This window comes from Pseudophryne corroboree, chromosome 6 (assembly GCF_028390025.1).
Source record: "Pseudophryne corroboree isolate aPseCor3 chromosome 6, aPseCor3.hap2, whole genome shotgun sequence".
In the NCBI taxonomy this organism is placed as follows: Eukaryota; Metazoa; Chordata; class Amphibia; order Anura; family Myobatrachidae; genus Pseudophryne; species Pseudophryne corroboree.
This window is the reverse complement of record NC_086449.1, coordinates 51,000,559-51,017,672: the sequence shown is the minus strand read 5'-3', so window position 1 is coordinate 51,017,672 and position 17,114 is coordinate 51,000,559. Positions and strand designations below refer to the sequence as shown.

The following is a 17,114-nucleotide window of genomic DNA, read 5'->3' as shown; positions in this document are numbered from 1 at the left end:
CTAGGATCAGAAAAACAGAAGCACTGTTTGTCCTATATGCAGCCAACAAGGTTGGCGCCTCTGCTTCAAAGCAAACTATTGCTCGCTGTATCTGTAACACGATTCAGCAGGCTCATTCTACGGCTGGATTGCCGTTACCAAAATCGGTCAAGGCCCATTCCACTAGTAAGGAGGGCTCTTCTTGGGCGGCTGCCCGAGGGGTCTCGGCACTACAACTATGCCGAACTGCTACTTGGTCGGGGTCAAATACCTTGCAAAGTTCTATAAGTTTGATACCCTGGCTGAGGAGGATCTCCTGTTTGCTCAATCGGTGCTGCAGAGTCATCCGCACTCTCCCGCCCGTTTGGGATCTTTGGTATAATCCCCATGGTCCTTACGGAGTCCCCAGCATCCTCTAGGACGTTAGAGAAAATAAAATTTTACTTACCGGTAAATCTATTTCTCGTAGTCCGTAGAGGATGCTGGGCGCCCGTCCCAAGTGCGGACTTCTTCTGCAAGACTTGTATATAGTTATTGCTTACATAAGGGTTATGTTATAGTTTCATCGGTTTGAACCAAGACTATGTTGTTGTTCATGCTGTTAACTGGGTAGTTTATCACAGGTTATACGTTATGATTGGTGTGGCTGGTATGAATCTTGCCCTTGGATTAACTAAAATCCTTTCCTTGTATTGTCCATCTCCTCTGGGCACAGTTTCCCTAACTGAGGTTTGGAGGAGGGGCATAGAGGGAGGAGCCAGTGCACACCCAGAATCCAAAGTCTTTCTTAAAGTGCCCTATCTCCTGCAGAGCCCGTCTATTCCCCATGATCTTTACGGAGTCCCCAGCATCCTCTACGGACTACGAGAAATAGATTTACCGGTAAGTAAAATCTTATTAACAACGTTCCTATTATATCATCAGATATGAATACGGCACACATCGGCGTGCGCAGGACATTTTATTAGGGGGTGCACGATTAGAAAGACGTGTTTAGCACCACCTATCAGGCGTGTCTACCACCACATATTGGCACTCAATGCAAACTAAATACAGGTTGAGTATCCCTTATCCAAAACGCTTGGGACCGGAAGAATTTTGGATATCGGATTTTTCCGTATTTTGGAATAATTGCATCCCATAATGAGATATCATGGTGATGGGACCTAAGTCTAAGCACAGAATGCATTTATGTTACATAGACACCTTATACACAGCCTGAAGGTCATTTTAGCCAATATTTTTAATAACTTTGTGTATTGAACATAGTTTGTGGACATTGACCTTCAGAAAACAAAGGTTTCACTATCTCACTCTCACGAAAAAAATTCCATAATTCGGAATAATCCGTATTTCGGAATATTTTGATATGGGATACTCAACCTGTAATATATATAGATAGATAGATAGATTAATGTATATAATGTATTCATGTATATACTGTCGATAAATGTATATAAGTCATGGAGACTGACCATATCACAACACACAGCGACTTGGTGGAAATTCATTGATATAGCGACCCACATGACCGGAAGTTACGATTATCTATATGGAACGCATTTGAGCGGGAAGGGCAGTGTGTGAGAGCTTGATGGGAGTTCCTGTGAAGACGCAGACCACATGACCGGAAGTGACGATAACGGAAGAGCGATGTTTTGAATGTTCTAACGAACTGTTCCACAGCTGACTTTGTTTTTTATGAATTGTGGGGGTATATAAGAGAGGTCTATTGCTACATGGGCACTATCCGCTTTTGAAAAAGGTTAAATTCGAGACGCTTTAAGCGGGATCTTGTACTCTGTATCCTGATGGATTCCTGCACACCGTTTGTACACTGCCTGGAAGGGTGAGCTGTGGGTAACTGGGACTCGTACTTACCTTGCTGTAAACTACCATCCCAGCAATCCAGTGTGGTGTTCTCTTGGGAATTGCAGGATAAAGACATATGATATGCTTGTTATTCTACTTTACCAAGTGAGTGCATTTATGTAAAAATAAAAAACCTATTTGTATAAGGGAATATTGCACGATCGGTCTCTCTTTCTGCTGTATGTGTATCGGAGGCAACTCTGACACATATCCTACAGGTTGAAAGCACAAAGAAAGCTGGGTCCATTTTGGATTTCTTGTGGAGTCTATTTGAGGAAATCTTGAACATAAAGATACCTTGATATGCCTGAAATTTCTGGGAACTTTGTGAGTGAGATGTGTTAAACATATTGGATATTCTATGAAAAGGATTTCTACACTATTGTGTTTTTCTCTTACGTCCTAGAGGATGCTGGGGACACCGTAAGGACCATGGGGATAGACGGTCTACGCAGGAGACATGGGCACTTTAAGAAAGAACTTTAGGTATGGGTGTGCACTGGCTCCTGCCTCTGCCCCTCCTCCAGACCTCAGTTTACTACTGTGCCCAGAGGAGACTGGGTGCATTACAGGGAGCTCTCCTGAGTTTCCTGTCAGAAAGTATATTTGTTAGGTTTTTTATTTTCTGGGAGCCTGCTGGCAACAGACTCCCTGCATCCTTGGGCTGAGGGGAGAGAAGCAGACTTACTTCTGTGAGTTTCAATGCTCTGCTTCTTAGGCTACTGGACACCATTAGCTCTAGAGGGATCGGTATGCAGGTCTCACCCTCGCCGTCCGTCCCAGAGACGCGCTGCCGTCCTCCTTGCAGAGCCGGAAGATAGAAGCCGGGTGAGTATGAGAGGAAAAGAAGACTTCAGAGGCGGCAGAAGACTTCATAATCTTCACTGAGGTAACGCATAGCAGTAAAGCTGTGCGCCATTGCTCCCATACACCTCACACATGGCAGTCACTGTAAGGGTGCAGGGCGCAGGGGGGGCGCCCTGGGCAGCAATAAAACCTCTTTTCTGGCAAATATATATATATATATATATATATATATATATATATATATACAGCTGGGCACTGTATATATAAAGAGCCCCTGCCAGGTTTTTAGTATATTTGAGCGGGACAGAACCTCGCCGCCGAGGGGGCGGAGCTTCTTCCTCAGCACTCACTGGCGCCATTTTTTCCACAGCACAGCGCTGAGAGGAATCTCCCCGGACTCTCCCCTGCTTATCCACAGTGAAAGAAGGTTTTAAAAAAAAGGGGGGGGGGGGAGGCACATAATTGGCGCAATATACAGATTACAGCGTTATCTGGGTAAACATTGTGTTTTTTCCTGGGTCATTAGCGCTGGGTGTGTGCTGGTATACTCTCTCTATGTCTCTCCAAAGGGCCTTAAGGGGGAACTGTTTTCAGATAAGAGGATTCCCTAAGTGTGTGGTGTGTCGGTACACATGTGTCGACATGTCTGAGGTAGAAGGCTCTCCTAGTGAGGAGGTGAAGCAAATGAATGTGATGTCTCTGTCGGCAACGCCGACACCTGACTGAATGGATATGTGGGGAATGTTTTAAGTGCAGATGTAAATTTTATTGCACAAAAGATTAGACAAAGCTGAAACTAGGGAACAGCCAGGGAGTCACCCCACGTCTGTCCCTATATCGCAGGGACCTTCGTGGTCTCAAAAGCGCCCACTATCCCAAATAGTAGACACTGATACCGACACGGATTCTGACTCCAGTGTCGACTACGATGATGCAAAGTTACAGCCAAAATTGGCTAAATGTATTCGATATATGATTATTGCAATAAAAGATGTTTTGCATATCACAGAGGAACCCCCTGTCCCCGACACGAGGGTACACATGTATAAGGGAAAGAAACCTGAGGTAACATTTCCCCCTTCTCATGAGCTGAACGAGTTGTATGAAAAAGCGTGGAAATCTCCAGACAAAAAACTGCAGCTTCCCAAAAGGATTCTTATGGCGTATCCTTTCCCGGCAAAGGACAGGATACGGTGGGAATCCTCCCCTAGGGTGGACAAAGCGTTGACACGCTTATCCAAAAAGGTAGCGCTGCCATCCCAAGATACGGCTACCCTAAGGGATCCTGCTGATCGTAAGCAGGAGGTTATTTTGAAGTCCATTTACACACATTCTGGTACTTTACTCAGACCGGCTATTGCGTCGGCTTGGGTTTGTAGTGCGGTAGCAGCGTGGACAGATACCTTATCAGCGGAGATTGAGACCCTGGATAAGGATACCATCTTATTGACCCTAGGACATATAAAGATGCTGTCTTATATATGAGAGATGCTCAAAGAGACATTGCTTTACTGGGTTCTAGAGTCAACGCTATGTCGATTTCTGCTAGATGAGTCCTATGGACCTGGCAATGGACAGGTGATGCCGACTCAAAAAGGCATATGGAGGTCTTACCTTACAAAGGTGAGGAATTGTTTGGAGAAGGTCTCTCGGACCTGGCCTCCACAGCTACGGCTGGTAAATCCAATTTTTTGCCTTATATTCCCTCACAGCCTAAGAAAGCGCCACATTATCAAATGCAGTCCCCCCAGTGGGGGCACGTCTTCGACTTTTCAGCCATATCTGGATTCACTCACGAGTGGACCCCTGGGCAATAGAAATTGTTTCCCAGGGTTACAAGCTGGAATTCGAAGAGGTGCCTCCTCGCCGGTTTTTCAAATCGGCCCTGCCGGCTTCTCCCCCAGAAAGGGAGTTAGTGTTACATGCAATTCACAAATTGTATCTTCAACAGGTGGTGGTCAAGGTTCCCCTACTTCAACAGGAGAGGAGTTATTACTCAACCCTGTTTGTAGTCCTGAAACCGGACGGTTCGGTCAGACCCATTTTAAATTTAAAAGGGCATTCCGGATTAGGTCATTCCTACTCTGATAAAGGCTAGGAAGGACGTAACAGCTAAACATTATCACCGTATATGGCGAAAGTATGTTTTTTGGTGTGAGGCCAGGAATGCTCCTACGGAAGAATTCCATCTGGGCCGTTTCCTTCACTTCCTACAAACTGGAGTGAATTTGGGCCTAAAATTCGCTCCATTAAGGTTCAGATTTCGGCCTTATCCATTTTCTTTCAGAAATAATTAACTTCTCTCCCAGAAGTACAGACTTTTGTGAAGGGAGTGCTGCATATTCAGCCTCCTTTTGTACCTCCGGTGGCGCCTTGGGACCTTAATGTGGTGTTGAGTTTCCTTAAGTCGCACTGGTTTGAACCACTTGAAATGGTGGAGTTAAAATATCTCACTTGGAAGGTGGTCATGTTGTTAGCCTTGGCTTCGGCTAGGCGAGTGTTGAAATTGGTGGCTTTGTCTCATAAAAGCCCCTATCTGGTTGTCCATATGGATAGAGCGGAATTGCGGACCCGTCCTCAATTTTTGCCTAAGGTGGTGTCATCTTTTCATATGAACCAACCTATTGTGGTGCCTGTGGCTACGCGAAACTTGGAGGATTCTGAGTCCCTTGAGGTGGTCAGGGCTTTGAATATATACATGGCCAGAACGGCTAGAGTCAGAAAAACAGAAGCACTGTTTGTCCTGTGTGCAGCCAACAAGGTTGGCGCTGCTTCAAAGCAGACTATTGCTCGCTGGATCTGTAACACGATTCAGCAGGCTCATTCTACGGCTGGATTGCCGTTACCAAAACCGGTCAAGGCCCATTCCACTAGGAAGGTGGGCCCTTATTTGGCGGCTGCCCGAGGGATCTCGGCACTACAGCTGTGCTGAGCTGCTACTTGGTCGGGTTCAAACACCTTTGCAAAATTCAATAAGTTTGATACCCTGGCTGATGAGGACCTCCTGTTTGCTCAATCGGTGCTGCAGAGTCATCTGCACTCTCCCGCCCATTTGGGAGCTTTGGTGTAATCCCCATGGTCCTTATGGAGTCCCCAGCATCCTCTAGGACGTAAGAGAAAATAAGATTTTAAACCTACCAGTAAATCTTTTTCTCCTAGTCCATAGAGGATGCTGGGCGCCCGTCCCAGTGCGGACATATTTCTGCAAGACTTGTATATAGTTATTGCTTACATAAGGGTTATGTTACAGTTAAGATCAGTCTTTGGCTGATGCTGTTTTGTTCATGCTGTTAACTGGTTAGTATATTCCATGTTATACGGTGTGGATGGTGTGGGCTGGTATGAATCTTGCCCTTAGATTAACAAAAATCCTTTCCTCGTACTGTCCGTCTCGTCTGGGCACAGTTTCTCTAACTGAGGTCTGGAGGAGGGGCATAGAGGGAGGAGCCAGTGCACACCCATACCTAAAGTTCTTTCTTAAAGTGCCCATGTCTCCTGCGGAGCCAGTCTATCGCCATGGTCCTTACGGAGTCCCCAGCATCCTCTACGGACTAGGAGAAAGAGATTTACCGGTAGGTTTACAATCTTATTTTTTTTCTCTTTTACATGTGTGGTATTTGATGTTTTTACCTGATGGTGAACACAAACACACAGTCTATAGGTTGTGAAATACAAGTATAAGATTGAAGAGAACAAGCATTAGTAATATGACTTGTTACATTTGGAAGGCGCCTTAGTGGAGAATATTATATCCTAGAACTGTGAAAATGTTTTGCAGTAGGTGAAACTTCTTTATATCTTTGCTGGGCTGACTTCTGGACCTTGTTGCGCACTCTGTAAACCACTTATTTTCCTTGAGTTGGTGGGGTGTGGTCTGGACAACGGAGGCGTGTCCGGACCATTTGGGGGGGGCGGTCCGTGGTGGCTGCGTGATGTCACACGCAGCTGCTGTGACCCAAAGCGTGGTGGGTAGCTCCCTGCCGCTGCACAGGAGCTATGCTGGCAGGGAGCTACTAGTCAGGTACATAAGCATCGCCGCTGTGCGATGCTTTTATACCTGTGTGGGGTGGGTTGACCCTGACATGCACGGCAGACTTGCCCTGTGCTGAGCATCCCCCCGCATGTCAGAGGAAATGATCGTAGAAGTGCTAAATTTACTACATCTACGATCAACTTTGAATTCCCCCCTTAGTGTCTATGTTTCATTTAAATCAGGAACTTATCCTGCTGGCTTCTCAGCATTCCAGTTCTTCTAGTTCTGCGCGCCCATTTCATCTCCTGCATGTGATACACCCCTTAGCAATCTATATTGATCAGACTGCTTAGCAAGGCAGCGAGCTGGTCTTCCCTGCACACATTTGGCAGGGGGAAAGGGGTCTCTGTACTGCACATCTGACTGGAAATGGGAGCCCAGCATCATAAAGATGCATCATGTTCCTTATACAATATAACACTACAACTGATTACAATGGTCATCTTCAGGCTATTAAATAAAAAAATGTTTTTTTTTTGTTTTGTTTTTACAGGTAACTTAAGGAGCTGGAGTCCCACTATGAATAGAAGACAAGGCTGTGGAAAGAGATGACGTGGAAAGGCTCCTTGTTCCCTGATCTAGCCAACTAAAGATATAATTTCTTCTTAAGCTTCTGAATTTACATGATGAGTCTCACAGGAGAGAGACCACATCTGTGCTCTGAGTGTGACAGAAGCTTTACATGTAAATCACATCTTCTCATACATCAGAGGATTCACACAGGAGAGAAACCATTTACATGTTCTGAATGCAGCAAGTGTTTTTCCATGAAGTCACAGCTTGTTATACATCAGAGAGTTCACACAGGAGAGAAACCATTTGAATGTTCTGAATGCAGCAAGTGTTTTTCCCAGAAGTCAGAGCTTGTTATACATCAGAGGCGTCACACAGGAGAGAGACCACATCTGTGCTCTGAGTGTGACAGAAGCTTTACATGTCAATCAGGTCTTATCAGACATCAGAGGAGTCACACAGGACAGAGACCATTTGAATGTTCTGAATGTAGGAAGTGTTTTTCCCGGAAGTCACATCTTGTTATACATCAGAGGAGTCACACAGGAGAGAGACCACATATGTGCTCTGAGTGTGACAGAAGCTTCACACGTAAATCACATCTTATCAGACATCAGAGGAGTCACACAGGAGAGAGACCCTTTGAATGTTCTGAATGTAGCAAGTGGTTTTCCCAGAAGTCAGAGCTTGTTATACATCAGAGGCGTCACACAGGAGAGAAACCATTTACATGTTCTGAATGTAGCAAGTGTTTTTCCCAGAAGTCAGTGCTTGTTACACATCAGAGAGTTCACACAGGAGAGAAACCATTTGAATGTTCTGAATGCAGCAAGTGTTTTTCCCAGAAGTCAGAGCTTGTTGTACATCAGAGGAGTCACACAGGAGAGAAACCATTTACATGTTCTGAATGCAGCAAGTGTTTTCCCCGGAAGTCAGAGCTTGTTGTACATCAGAGAGTTCACACAGGAGAGAAACCATTTGAATGTTCTGAATGCAGCAAGTGTTTTTCCCAGAAGTCAGAGCTTGTTGTACATCAGAGGAGTCACACAGGAGAAAACCCAATTATATGTTCTGAATGCAGCAAATGTTTTACCAGGAAGTCATATCTTGTTATACATCAGAGGAGTCACACAGGAGAGAAACCATTTAAATGTTCTGAATGCAGCAAGTGTTTTTCCCGGAAGTCAGAGCTTGTTGTACATCAGAGGAGTCACACAGGAGAAAACCCAATTATATGTTCTGAATGCAGCAAATGTTTTACCAGGAAGTCATATCTTGTTATACATCAGATGATTCACACAGGAGAGAAACCATTTAAATGTTCTGAATGCAGCAAGTGTTTTTCCCAGAAGTCAGAGCTTGTTGTACATCAGAGGAGTCACACAGGAGAAAACCCAATTATATGTTCTGAATGCAGCAAATGTTTTACCAGGAAGTCATATCTTGTTATACATCAGATGATTCACACAGGAGAGAAACCATTTAAATGTTCTGAATGTAGCAAGTGTTTTTCCCATAAGTCATTTCTTATTAGACATCAGAGGAGTCACACAGGAGAGAAATAATTTATATTTTATGAGTGCAGCAAATGTTTTTCCCACAAGTCATATCTTGTTATACATCAGAGGAGTCACTCAGGAGAGAAATAATTTATATGTTCTGAATGTAGGAAGTGTTTTACTAGAAAGAAAACACTCAGTAATCACATGCGGAGTCACTCTGAGGGCCTGAATGCAGCTTGTGTATCATAAGTAATGTAACTTATCACAACTGTATGAATTCAATGGAGCCAATATTTATTTTCTGAGTGTGACAAGTGTTTTATATAAATGACTCTTGATAAAGACAGGAGAGGTCAGACAAGTGGACCTGGAGGTACTTTTCCCCTTGGGAAGGTCTCTGTGTTAGGAACTAGAGCTGCAGTATAACAATAGCCAATGACCGTGGGACTGCCATTACTGAGCTCTGTAATATACAGCTGTTCTGCTCATGCAGGTGCTGGGACTAGTAGAGAGTTCCAGCAGCTCCTCTCAGTACTGGGATTCCTTCTCTGACCAGCAGGGCTATGAGTACTGGGTATTTCTACAGGAACAATGTATGCTGTTCTGTTTCACCGTATGGGTTATTGTATGGGGTGTTATTTTTAACCACTTTTTAGATGCCATTTTGTCCATGTTTAACTCCATTTTGTATATGTATGACCTCATTGCTTTATATACTGTACATACATTTTATTAGGATTAGTGCTTTGCAGACATATAGGCACCAGTTAGAAATATAGTGTCACGTTAAGTTACAAGTTTTCTTTCTCGTTTGACATAGTGTGAAAGACATAGTGAGTGAGAAGTGTATACAGCTTTTAGGATGGCTGATTATAATAAATATATGTTCCTGTTATCAGTATCTCAGATGGAAACTGTCTAGTAAGATGTTTGGGGTATTGTGTTCATAAGTAGGGGAAAGGGTACAGTTGTCTAGAATAACATATATTATGTTATCCTGAATGACTACTGCACCCAGCGTCACAGACCCTGAATGTAATATCTGGTAAGACAATGTTAGCGTATCCTTGCAGGGTTATAAAGCCTAGAGACTTACACATAGCAAGTAGTTCTGATGGAAGCTAGGTCTGGCTGAAGCGGACGTAGACTTCTACAAACCCCCTCCAGCTTGTAACTTGCGACAAAGTTATTAGGCGGGACCCTGGAGAATGATTGAACTACATTATTTAAACTAGTTAATCGATGACCATCATCTGGGACAGATCTTATAACATCTGGGATAAGAGCTGAGTGTTCTAATTTGTTCTTGTTATTATTGTAACTGACTAGAACTTGTTACTTGCATGTTTTCATTATTGTAACTTTGATAAATGATTATCCTTTTTAATATGTCCTGTGAGAGTCTCCATATTTAACACATTGTATTCCAGAACCTGGTCGCTTGAGATTTTCAACAGACAACAGTTATATTTACTAAGTATCAGTTTTTCAAAGCCACTGATTCTCACTGTCTATGATCGCTGGATGATAAAGGGCAGTAATAATACATGTAAATTCAGGCTTGTTTTGCTTGTATTTCTATTGCCCTTTATATCCAGCACACAAATGGAGTGACAATCTGTGGCTTTCAAAAAAACTGTGTAGTAACTACAGTATACCCGCTACAGGTACAACAGCTTACTGTCGCATGTTACAACGCGTGCAAACGGATCGTACGTTAGTCTTAATCCAACGTCCAGTTTCAGTTGTACAATTTCAGCGTTGATTACGTTCAGTAACGCTTTGATTGTTTCATAAAAACCCGGTTTAATGCACAAACTCCGCCGTTCTATCCCATGATAATTGCAGTCTACAATCTTGTAAATCCAATGTATTCCACGTGTGCGGATATTGTATCTCAGTAAGTGCTACTTCCCATTCGCCATCGGTTTAGCCAACTTTGTCGTATAGTTAGAAATATTATTTTGCGGGAAAGTAACCGCCGAGGCTGGGTAAGGTTATGTAGAACGACTTGTCATCCATCGCTCGTCTTGTTTAGATAGTGATGAGCTTTATATGTCTTTTATCAATGATGCCGCGACCCAACTGTTAAATTTTGCGGGGTACCCGCGCCACTTGACTAATGCGTATTTTCGGCCTCTGACCGTCTTATTTTTAAAAATCTTTTCCACTTTGTAAACCCTGTTATAGTTTTTTGGTATGCTTTGAAGCTCTTCGGGGTAAAACTACCTGTTATAACTTCACCGTACAGATCTGCCAACTTATAAAGCGGCTTAAGCCCTTTAGTGTTCACACTATGTACAACAAATATCTCCTCAGAAAAACTCTGTTCGTAACCTTTCTGAAATATGTCCTTATATTTAGAAATACGGACGTGGTCACCGATTCCTAAACAAACGGGGGCTTTCATACTTCTAAAGTAATCACCGTAGGTCATTGTGAAGACACTCAATGCGTTACTGAGTCATTCACATCGTTTGGAGCGCACTTAATCGTTCTATGGTATGTGTTATTATAGCTGCGTATGAAGTCTTGTAAAACGTCTATATATCTGTAGGTATTCTTTGCCGTGAAATGGAGCCACATGCGTGTCTTTAAAGTCCTATTGAAGCGCTCTATAACAGACGCTTTCACATCGTTATTGGTCGTGAAATGCTTTATACCGTATTTTTCTAACAACTTTTTTAGGTTTCTGTTTAGAAACTCTTTACCATTATCGGTTTGTAGCTTCATCGACACAGCACCCTGCTGGTATATTTTTTCAAAAGCATTAGCGAGTGTTGCGGCGCTCTTAGCGGTCAGACTTTCAGCCCACACCCTCTTACTGAATATATCGATGACTGTTCATATGTATTTAACACCATCGTTGTATTTTGACAGATCTATCAGCGAAACCAAATCGCATTGCCACTGTTGGTTTATACCCGATACACAAATCATGTTCCTTTTATAGTTTTTTCTTGCCGGTTTGTGCAACGTGTATGCGTCTTGTTCTTGTAACCACTTTCTTACGTCGGATCTTTTAAATTTATTTTTAACCGACCCCTAATATTTATCAATGCTGCTAAAACTACCTGGTTTTAACACTGTGTAATATGCATCTTTCATCCGCTTGATTTGACGCGCTGCGTTGCGTGACATTCTGCGACTGGTGTTACGTGACACTCTTTTAAAAGCCATTATCTTTTAATACTGTTTAATATATATATATATCTTTTTATTTAAAAGCACGATAGTTTAAAATTAAGATGTCATTTTGAGTCAATACAATGACCTGTAGGTGGTTCTAATGTTCTTTTGCAGAGATTAACACGTTGTGTACATTAATAACCAGATGTTTTTGTTACAAGCATGGTAGTTCGTAGATCTAAGGATTTTGAAATTGTGCGGTCATGGGTAGTCCGTAGATCTAAGGATTTTGAAATTGTGCTGTCATCATTAATCATGCATGGTCATTAAAATCAATATGCTTTTTAAATCAGTGCCATGTGTGATGCTTCCGTGCATCTAAGAAAATGGACATGGTCATTAGTCATTATGCTTTTTAAACCTGTACCATGTATGACATATGGTACTATTTAAAAATCACACTATGTGCCATGCATGAAGTTTCAAATGGTGAATTTTTTCATCACAAGCTGGTTTGTGATACAGCTTTATTGCGTATTCTGCAACTGGTGTTACGTGACACTCTTTTTTTCAAAGCCATTATCTTTTAATACAGTTTAATATCGAACTCTATAAATGTTATATTACATTTTATATAAAAGCGACATCAAACACTCATTTAATATTAAAGGGGGAGTGCCACTGGAGAAAGGGGTGGAGCAACTGTCAGTTTGACAGAAAGGTGGTCTTTCTCTACTTATACTGTCTACCTTTAACCTTTTGACCTTATCCTATTGACTGTCGGTTTAATTACTGTAGATCTTTTAATTCAGGCTCACTGACACGCTGGAGATGGTTTTTTTTTGCCACCACTCTTCATGACCTCCCACGAAACGGCCACTTCCTGTCATTCACTTGCGATTGAATACTCACTGTGAGCTTAATTGCAAATCAATTGTGTGTTTGCACTGCAACAGTGGCATAGCATACAACAGTGACCACCAGTATACGTTGTCTGCCTGAAAAACACTCCATATCTGTGCTCAGTGTGCTGCATATATCTGTGCTCACATTGCTTTATTGTGGAGACTGGGGACCACCAGTATATTATATAGGAGGAGTACAGTGCAGAGTTTTGCTGACCAGTGACCACCAGTATTATACGTTCTCTGCCTGAAAAACGCTCCATATCTGTGCTCAGTGTGCTGCATATATCTGTGCTCACACTGCTTTATTGTGGGGACTGGGGACCACCAGTATATTATATAGGAGGAGTACAGTGCAGAGTTTTGTTGACCAGTGACCACCAGTATACGTTGTCTGCCTGAAAAACACTCCATATCTGTGCTGCATTGTAGTATATAGTAGGAGTACAGTGCATAATTTTGCTGACCACCAGTATATAATATATAGGAGTACGGTACAGAAGGCCACTGCTGTACCTGCCTCTGTGTCGTCAAGTATACTATCCATCCATACCTGTGGTGCATTTAAGTTTTGCACAGTTTGCTGACCACCTGTATATAATATATAGCATTACGATACAGTAGGCCACTGCTGTACCTACCTCTGTGTCGTCAAATATAATATCCATCCATACCTGTGGTGCATTTAAGTTTTGCACAGTTTGCTGACCACCAGTATATAATATATAGCATTACGGTACAGTAGGCCACTGCTCTACCTACCTCTGTGTCGTCATTTGTCAAGTATACTATCCATCCATACCTGTGGTGCATTTCAGTTGTGCGCAGTATATATAGTAGTAGGCCATTGCTATTGATACTGGCCTATAATTCCACACATTAAAAAATGGAGAACAAAATGTGGAGGTTAAAATAGGGAAAGATCAAGATCCACTTCCACCTCGTGCTGAAGCTGCTGCCACTAGTCATGGCCGAGACGATGAAATGCCATCAACGTCGTCTGCCAAGGCCGATGCCCAATGTCATAGTAGAGAGCATGTAAAATCCAAAAAACAAAAGTTCAGTAAATTGACCCAAAAATCAAAATTGAAAGCGTCTGATGAGAAGCGTAAACTTGCCGATATGCCATTTACGACACGGAGTGGCAAGGAACGGCTGAGGCCCTGGCCTATGTTCATGGCTAGTGGTTCAGATTCACATGAGGATGGAAGCACTCATCCTCTCGCTAGAAAAATGAAAAGACTTAAGCTGGCAAAAGCACAGCAAAGAACTGTGCGTTCTTCTAAATCACAAATCCCAAGGAGAGTCCAATTGTGTCGGATGCGATGCCTGACCTTCCCAACACTGGACGGGAAGAGCATGCGCCTTCCACCATTTTCACGCCCCCTGCAAGTGCTGGAAGGAGCACCCGCAGTCCAGTTCCTGATAGTCAAATTGAAGAGGTCACTGTTGAAGTACACCAGGATGAGGATATGGGTGTTGCTGGCCCTGGGGAGGAAATTGACAAGGAGGATTCTGATGGTGAGGTTGTTTGTTTAAGTCAGGCACCCGGGGAGACACCAGTTTTCTGTGGGACGAATATGGCCGTTGACATGCCTGGTCAAAATGCAAAAAAAATCACCTCTTCGGTGTGGAATTATTTCAACACAAATGTGGACAACAGGTGTCAAGCCGTGTGTTGCCTTTGTCAAGCTGTAATAAGTAGGGGTAAGGACGTTAACCACCTCGGAACATCCTCCCTTATACGTCACCTGCAGCGCATTCATCATAAGTCAGTGACAAAAAACTTTGGATGATAGCGGAAGCAGTCCACTGACCACTAAATCCCTACCTCTTGTAACCAAGCTCCTGCAAACCACACCACCAACTCCCTCAGTGTCAATTTCCACCTTACACACGAAAGCCAATAGTCCTGCAGGCCATGTCACTGGCAAGTCTGACGAGTCCTCTCTTGCCTGGGATTCCTCCAATGCATCCTTGAGTGTAACGCCTACTGCTGCTGGCACTGCTGTTGTTGCTGCTGGGAGTCGATCGTCATCCCAGAGGGAAGTCGGAAGACCACTTGTGCTACTTCCAGTAAGCAATTGACTGTCCAACAGTCCTTTGCGAGGAAGATGAAATATCACAGCAGTCATCCTGCTGCAAAGCGGATAACTCAGGCCTTGGCAGCCTGGGTGGTGAGAAACGTGGTTCCGGTATCCACCGTTAATTCAGAGGCAACTAGAGACTTGACTGAGGTACTGTGTTCCCGGTACCAAATACCTTCTTGGTTCCATTTCTCTAGGCAGGCGATACCGAAAATGTACACAGACGTCAGAAAAAGAGTCACCAGTGTCCTAAAAATACAGTTGTACCCAATGTCCACTTAACTACGGACATGTGGACAAGTGGAGCAGGGCAGACTCAGGACTATATGACTGTGACAGCCCACTGGGTAGATGTATTGCCTCCCGCAACAAGAACAGCAGCGGCGGCACCGGTAGCAGCATCTCGCAAATGCCAACTCGTTCCTAGGCAGGCTACGCTTTGTATCACCGCTTTCCATAAGAGGCACACAGCTGACAACCTCTTACGGAAACTGAGGAAGATCATCGCAGAATGGCTTACCCCAATTGGACTCTCCTGGGGATTTGTGACAACGCCACCAATATTGTGCGTTCATTACATTTGGGCAAATTCCAGCACGTCCCATGTTTTGCACATACATTGAATTTGGTGGTGCAGAATTATTTAAAAACGACAGGGGCGTGCAAGAGATGCTGTCGGTGGCCCGAAGAATTGCGGGCCACTTTCGGCATTCAGCCACCGCGTGCCGAAGACTGGAACACCAGCAAACACTCCTGAACCTGCCCTGCCATCATCTGAAGCAAGAGGTGGTAACGAGGTGGAATTCAACCCTCTATATGCTTCAGAGGATGGAGGAGCAGCAAAAGGCCATTCAAGCCTATACATCTGCCCACGATATAGGCAAAGGAGGGGGAATGCACCTGACTCAAGCGCAGTGGAGAATGATTTCAACGTTGTGCAACCCTTTGAACTTGCCACACGTGAAGTCAGTTCAGACACTGCCAGCCTGAGTCAGGTCATTACCCTCATCAGGCTTTTGCAGAAGAAGCTGGAGAGATTGAAGGAGGAGCTAAAACAGAGCGATTCTGCTAGGCATGTGGGACTTGTGGATGGAGCCCTTAATTTGCTTAACCAGGATTCACGGGTGGTCAATCTGTTAAAATCAAAGCACTACATTTTGGCCACCGTGCTCGATCCTAGATTTAAAACCTACGTTGTATCTCTCTTTCCGGCAGACACAAGTCTGCAGAGGTTCAAAGACCTGCTGGTGAGAAAATTGTCAAGTCAAGCCGAACGTGACCCTTCAACAGCTCCTCCTTCACATTCTCCCTCAGCTGGGGGTGCGAGGAAAAGGCTAAGAATTCCAAGCCCACCCGCTGGCAGTGATGCAGGGCAGTCTGGAGCGAGTGCTGACATCTGGTCCGGACTGAAGGACCTGCCAACGATTACTGACATGTCGTCTACTGTCACTGCATATGATTCTCTCACCATTGAAAGAATGGTGGATGATTATATGAGTGACCGCATCCAAGCAGGCACGTCAGACAGTCCGTACGTATACTGGCAGGAAAAAGAGGCAATTTGGAGGCCCTTGCAGAAACTGGCTCTATTTTACCTAAGTTGCCCCCCCTCCAGTGTGTACTCCGAAAGAGTGTTTAGTGCATCCGCTCACCTTGTCAGCAATCGGCGTACGAGGTTACTTCCAGAAAATGTGGAGAAGATGATGTCCATCAAAATGAATTATAATCAATTCCTCCGTGGAGAGATTCACCAGCAATTGCCTCTAGAAAGTACACAGGGACCTGAGATGGTAGATTCCATTGGGAACTAATTAATAATCTGTGAGGAGGGGGATGTACACAGTGAAAGGGGTGAGGAATCGGAGGATGATGATGAGGTGGACATCTTGCCTCTGTAGAGCCAGTTTGTGCAAGGAGAGATTGATTGCTTCTTTTTTGGTGGGGGCCCAAACCAACCAGTCATTTCAGTCACAGTCGTGTGGCAGACCCTGTCGCTGAAATGATAGGTTCGTTAAAGTGTGCATGTCCTGTTTATACAACATAAGGGAGGGTGGGAGGGCCCAAGGACAATTCCATCTTGCACCTCTTTTTTCTTTCATTTTTCTTTGCATCATGTGCTGTTTGGGGACAATTTTTTTGAAGGGCCATCCTGCCTGACACTGCAGTGCCGCTCCTAGATGGGCCAGGTGTTTTTGTCGGCCACTTGTGTCGCTTAGCTTAGTCACACAGCGACCTTGGTGCGCCTCTTTTTTTCTTTGCATCATGTGCTGTTTGGGGACAATGTTTT

At 44.0% G+C, this 17,114-nt stretch overlaps 2 protein-coding genes across 2 annotated transcripts in view; both read left to right on the top strand.

Annotated features, from left to right (window-relative positions):
• Positions 1 to 10,095, top strand: part of LOC134936076 (zinc finger protein 84-like) — a 38,793-nt gene extending 28,698 nt beyond the window's left edge. Inside the window, exon 2 of the mRNA XM_063930983.1 lies at positions 7,185 to 10,095. Within this exon, the coding sequence (XP_063787053.1) occupies positions 7,315 to 8,769 (1,455 nt within the window). The 5' untranslated portion in view covers positions 7,185 to 7,314 and the 3' untranslated portion in view covers positions 8,770 to 10,095. The remainder of the gene's footprint in view (positions 1 to 7,184) is intronic.
• The window catches only part of LOC134936080 (zinc finger protein 268-like), a 206,576-nt gene that overhangs the window by 28,691 nt on the left and 160,771 nt on the right, over positions 1 to 17,114 (top strand). The gene's annotated exons all lie outside the window — the stretch shown is intronic.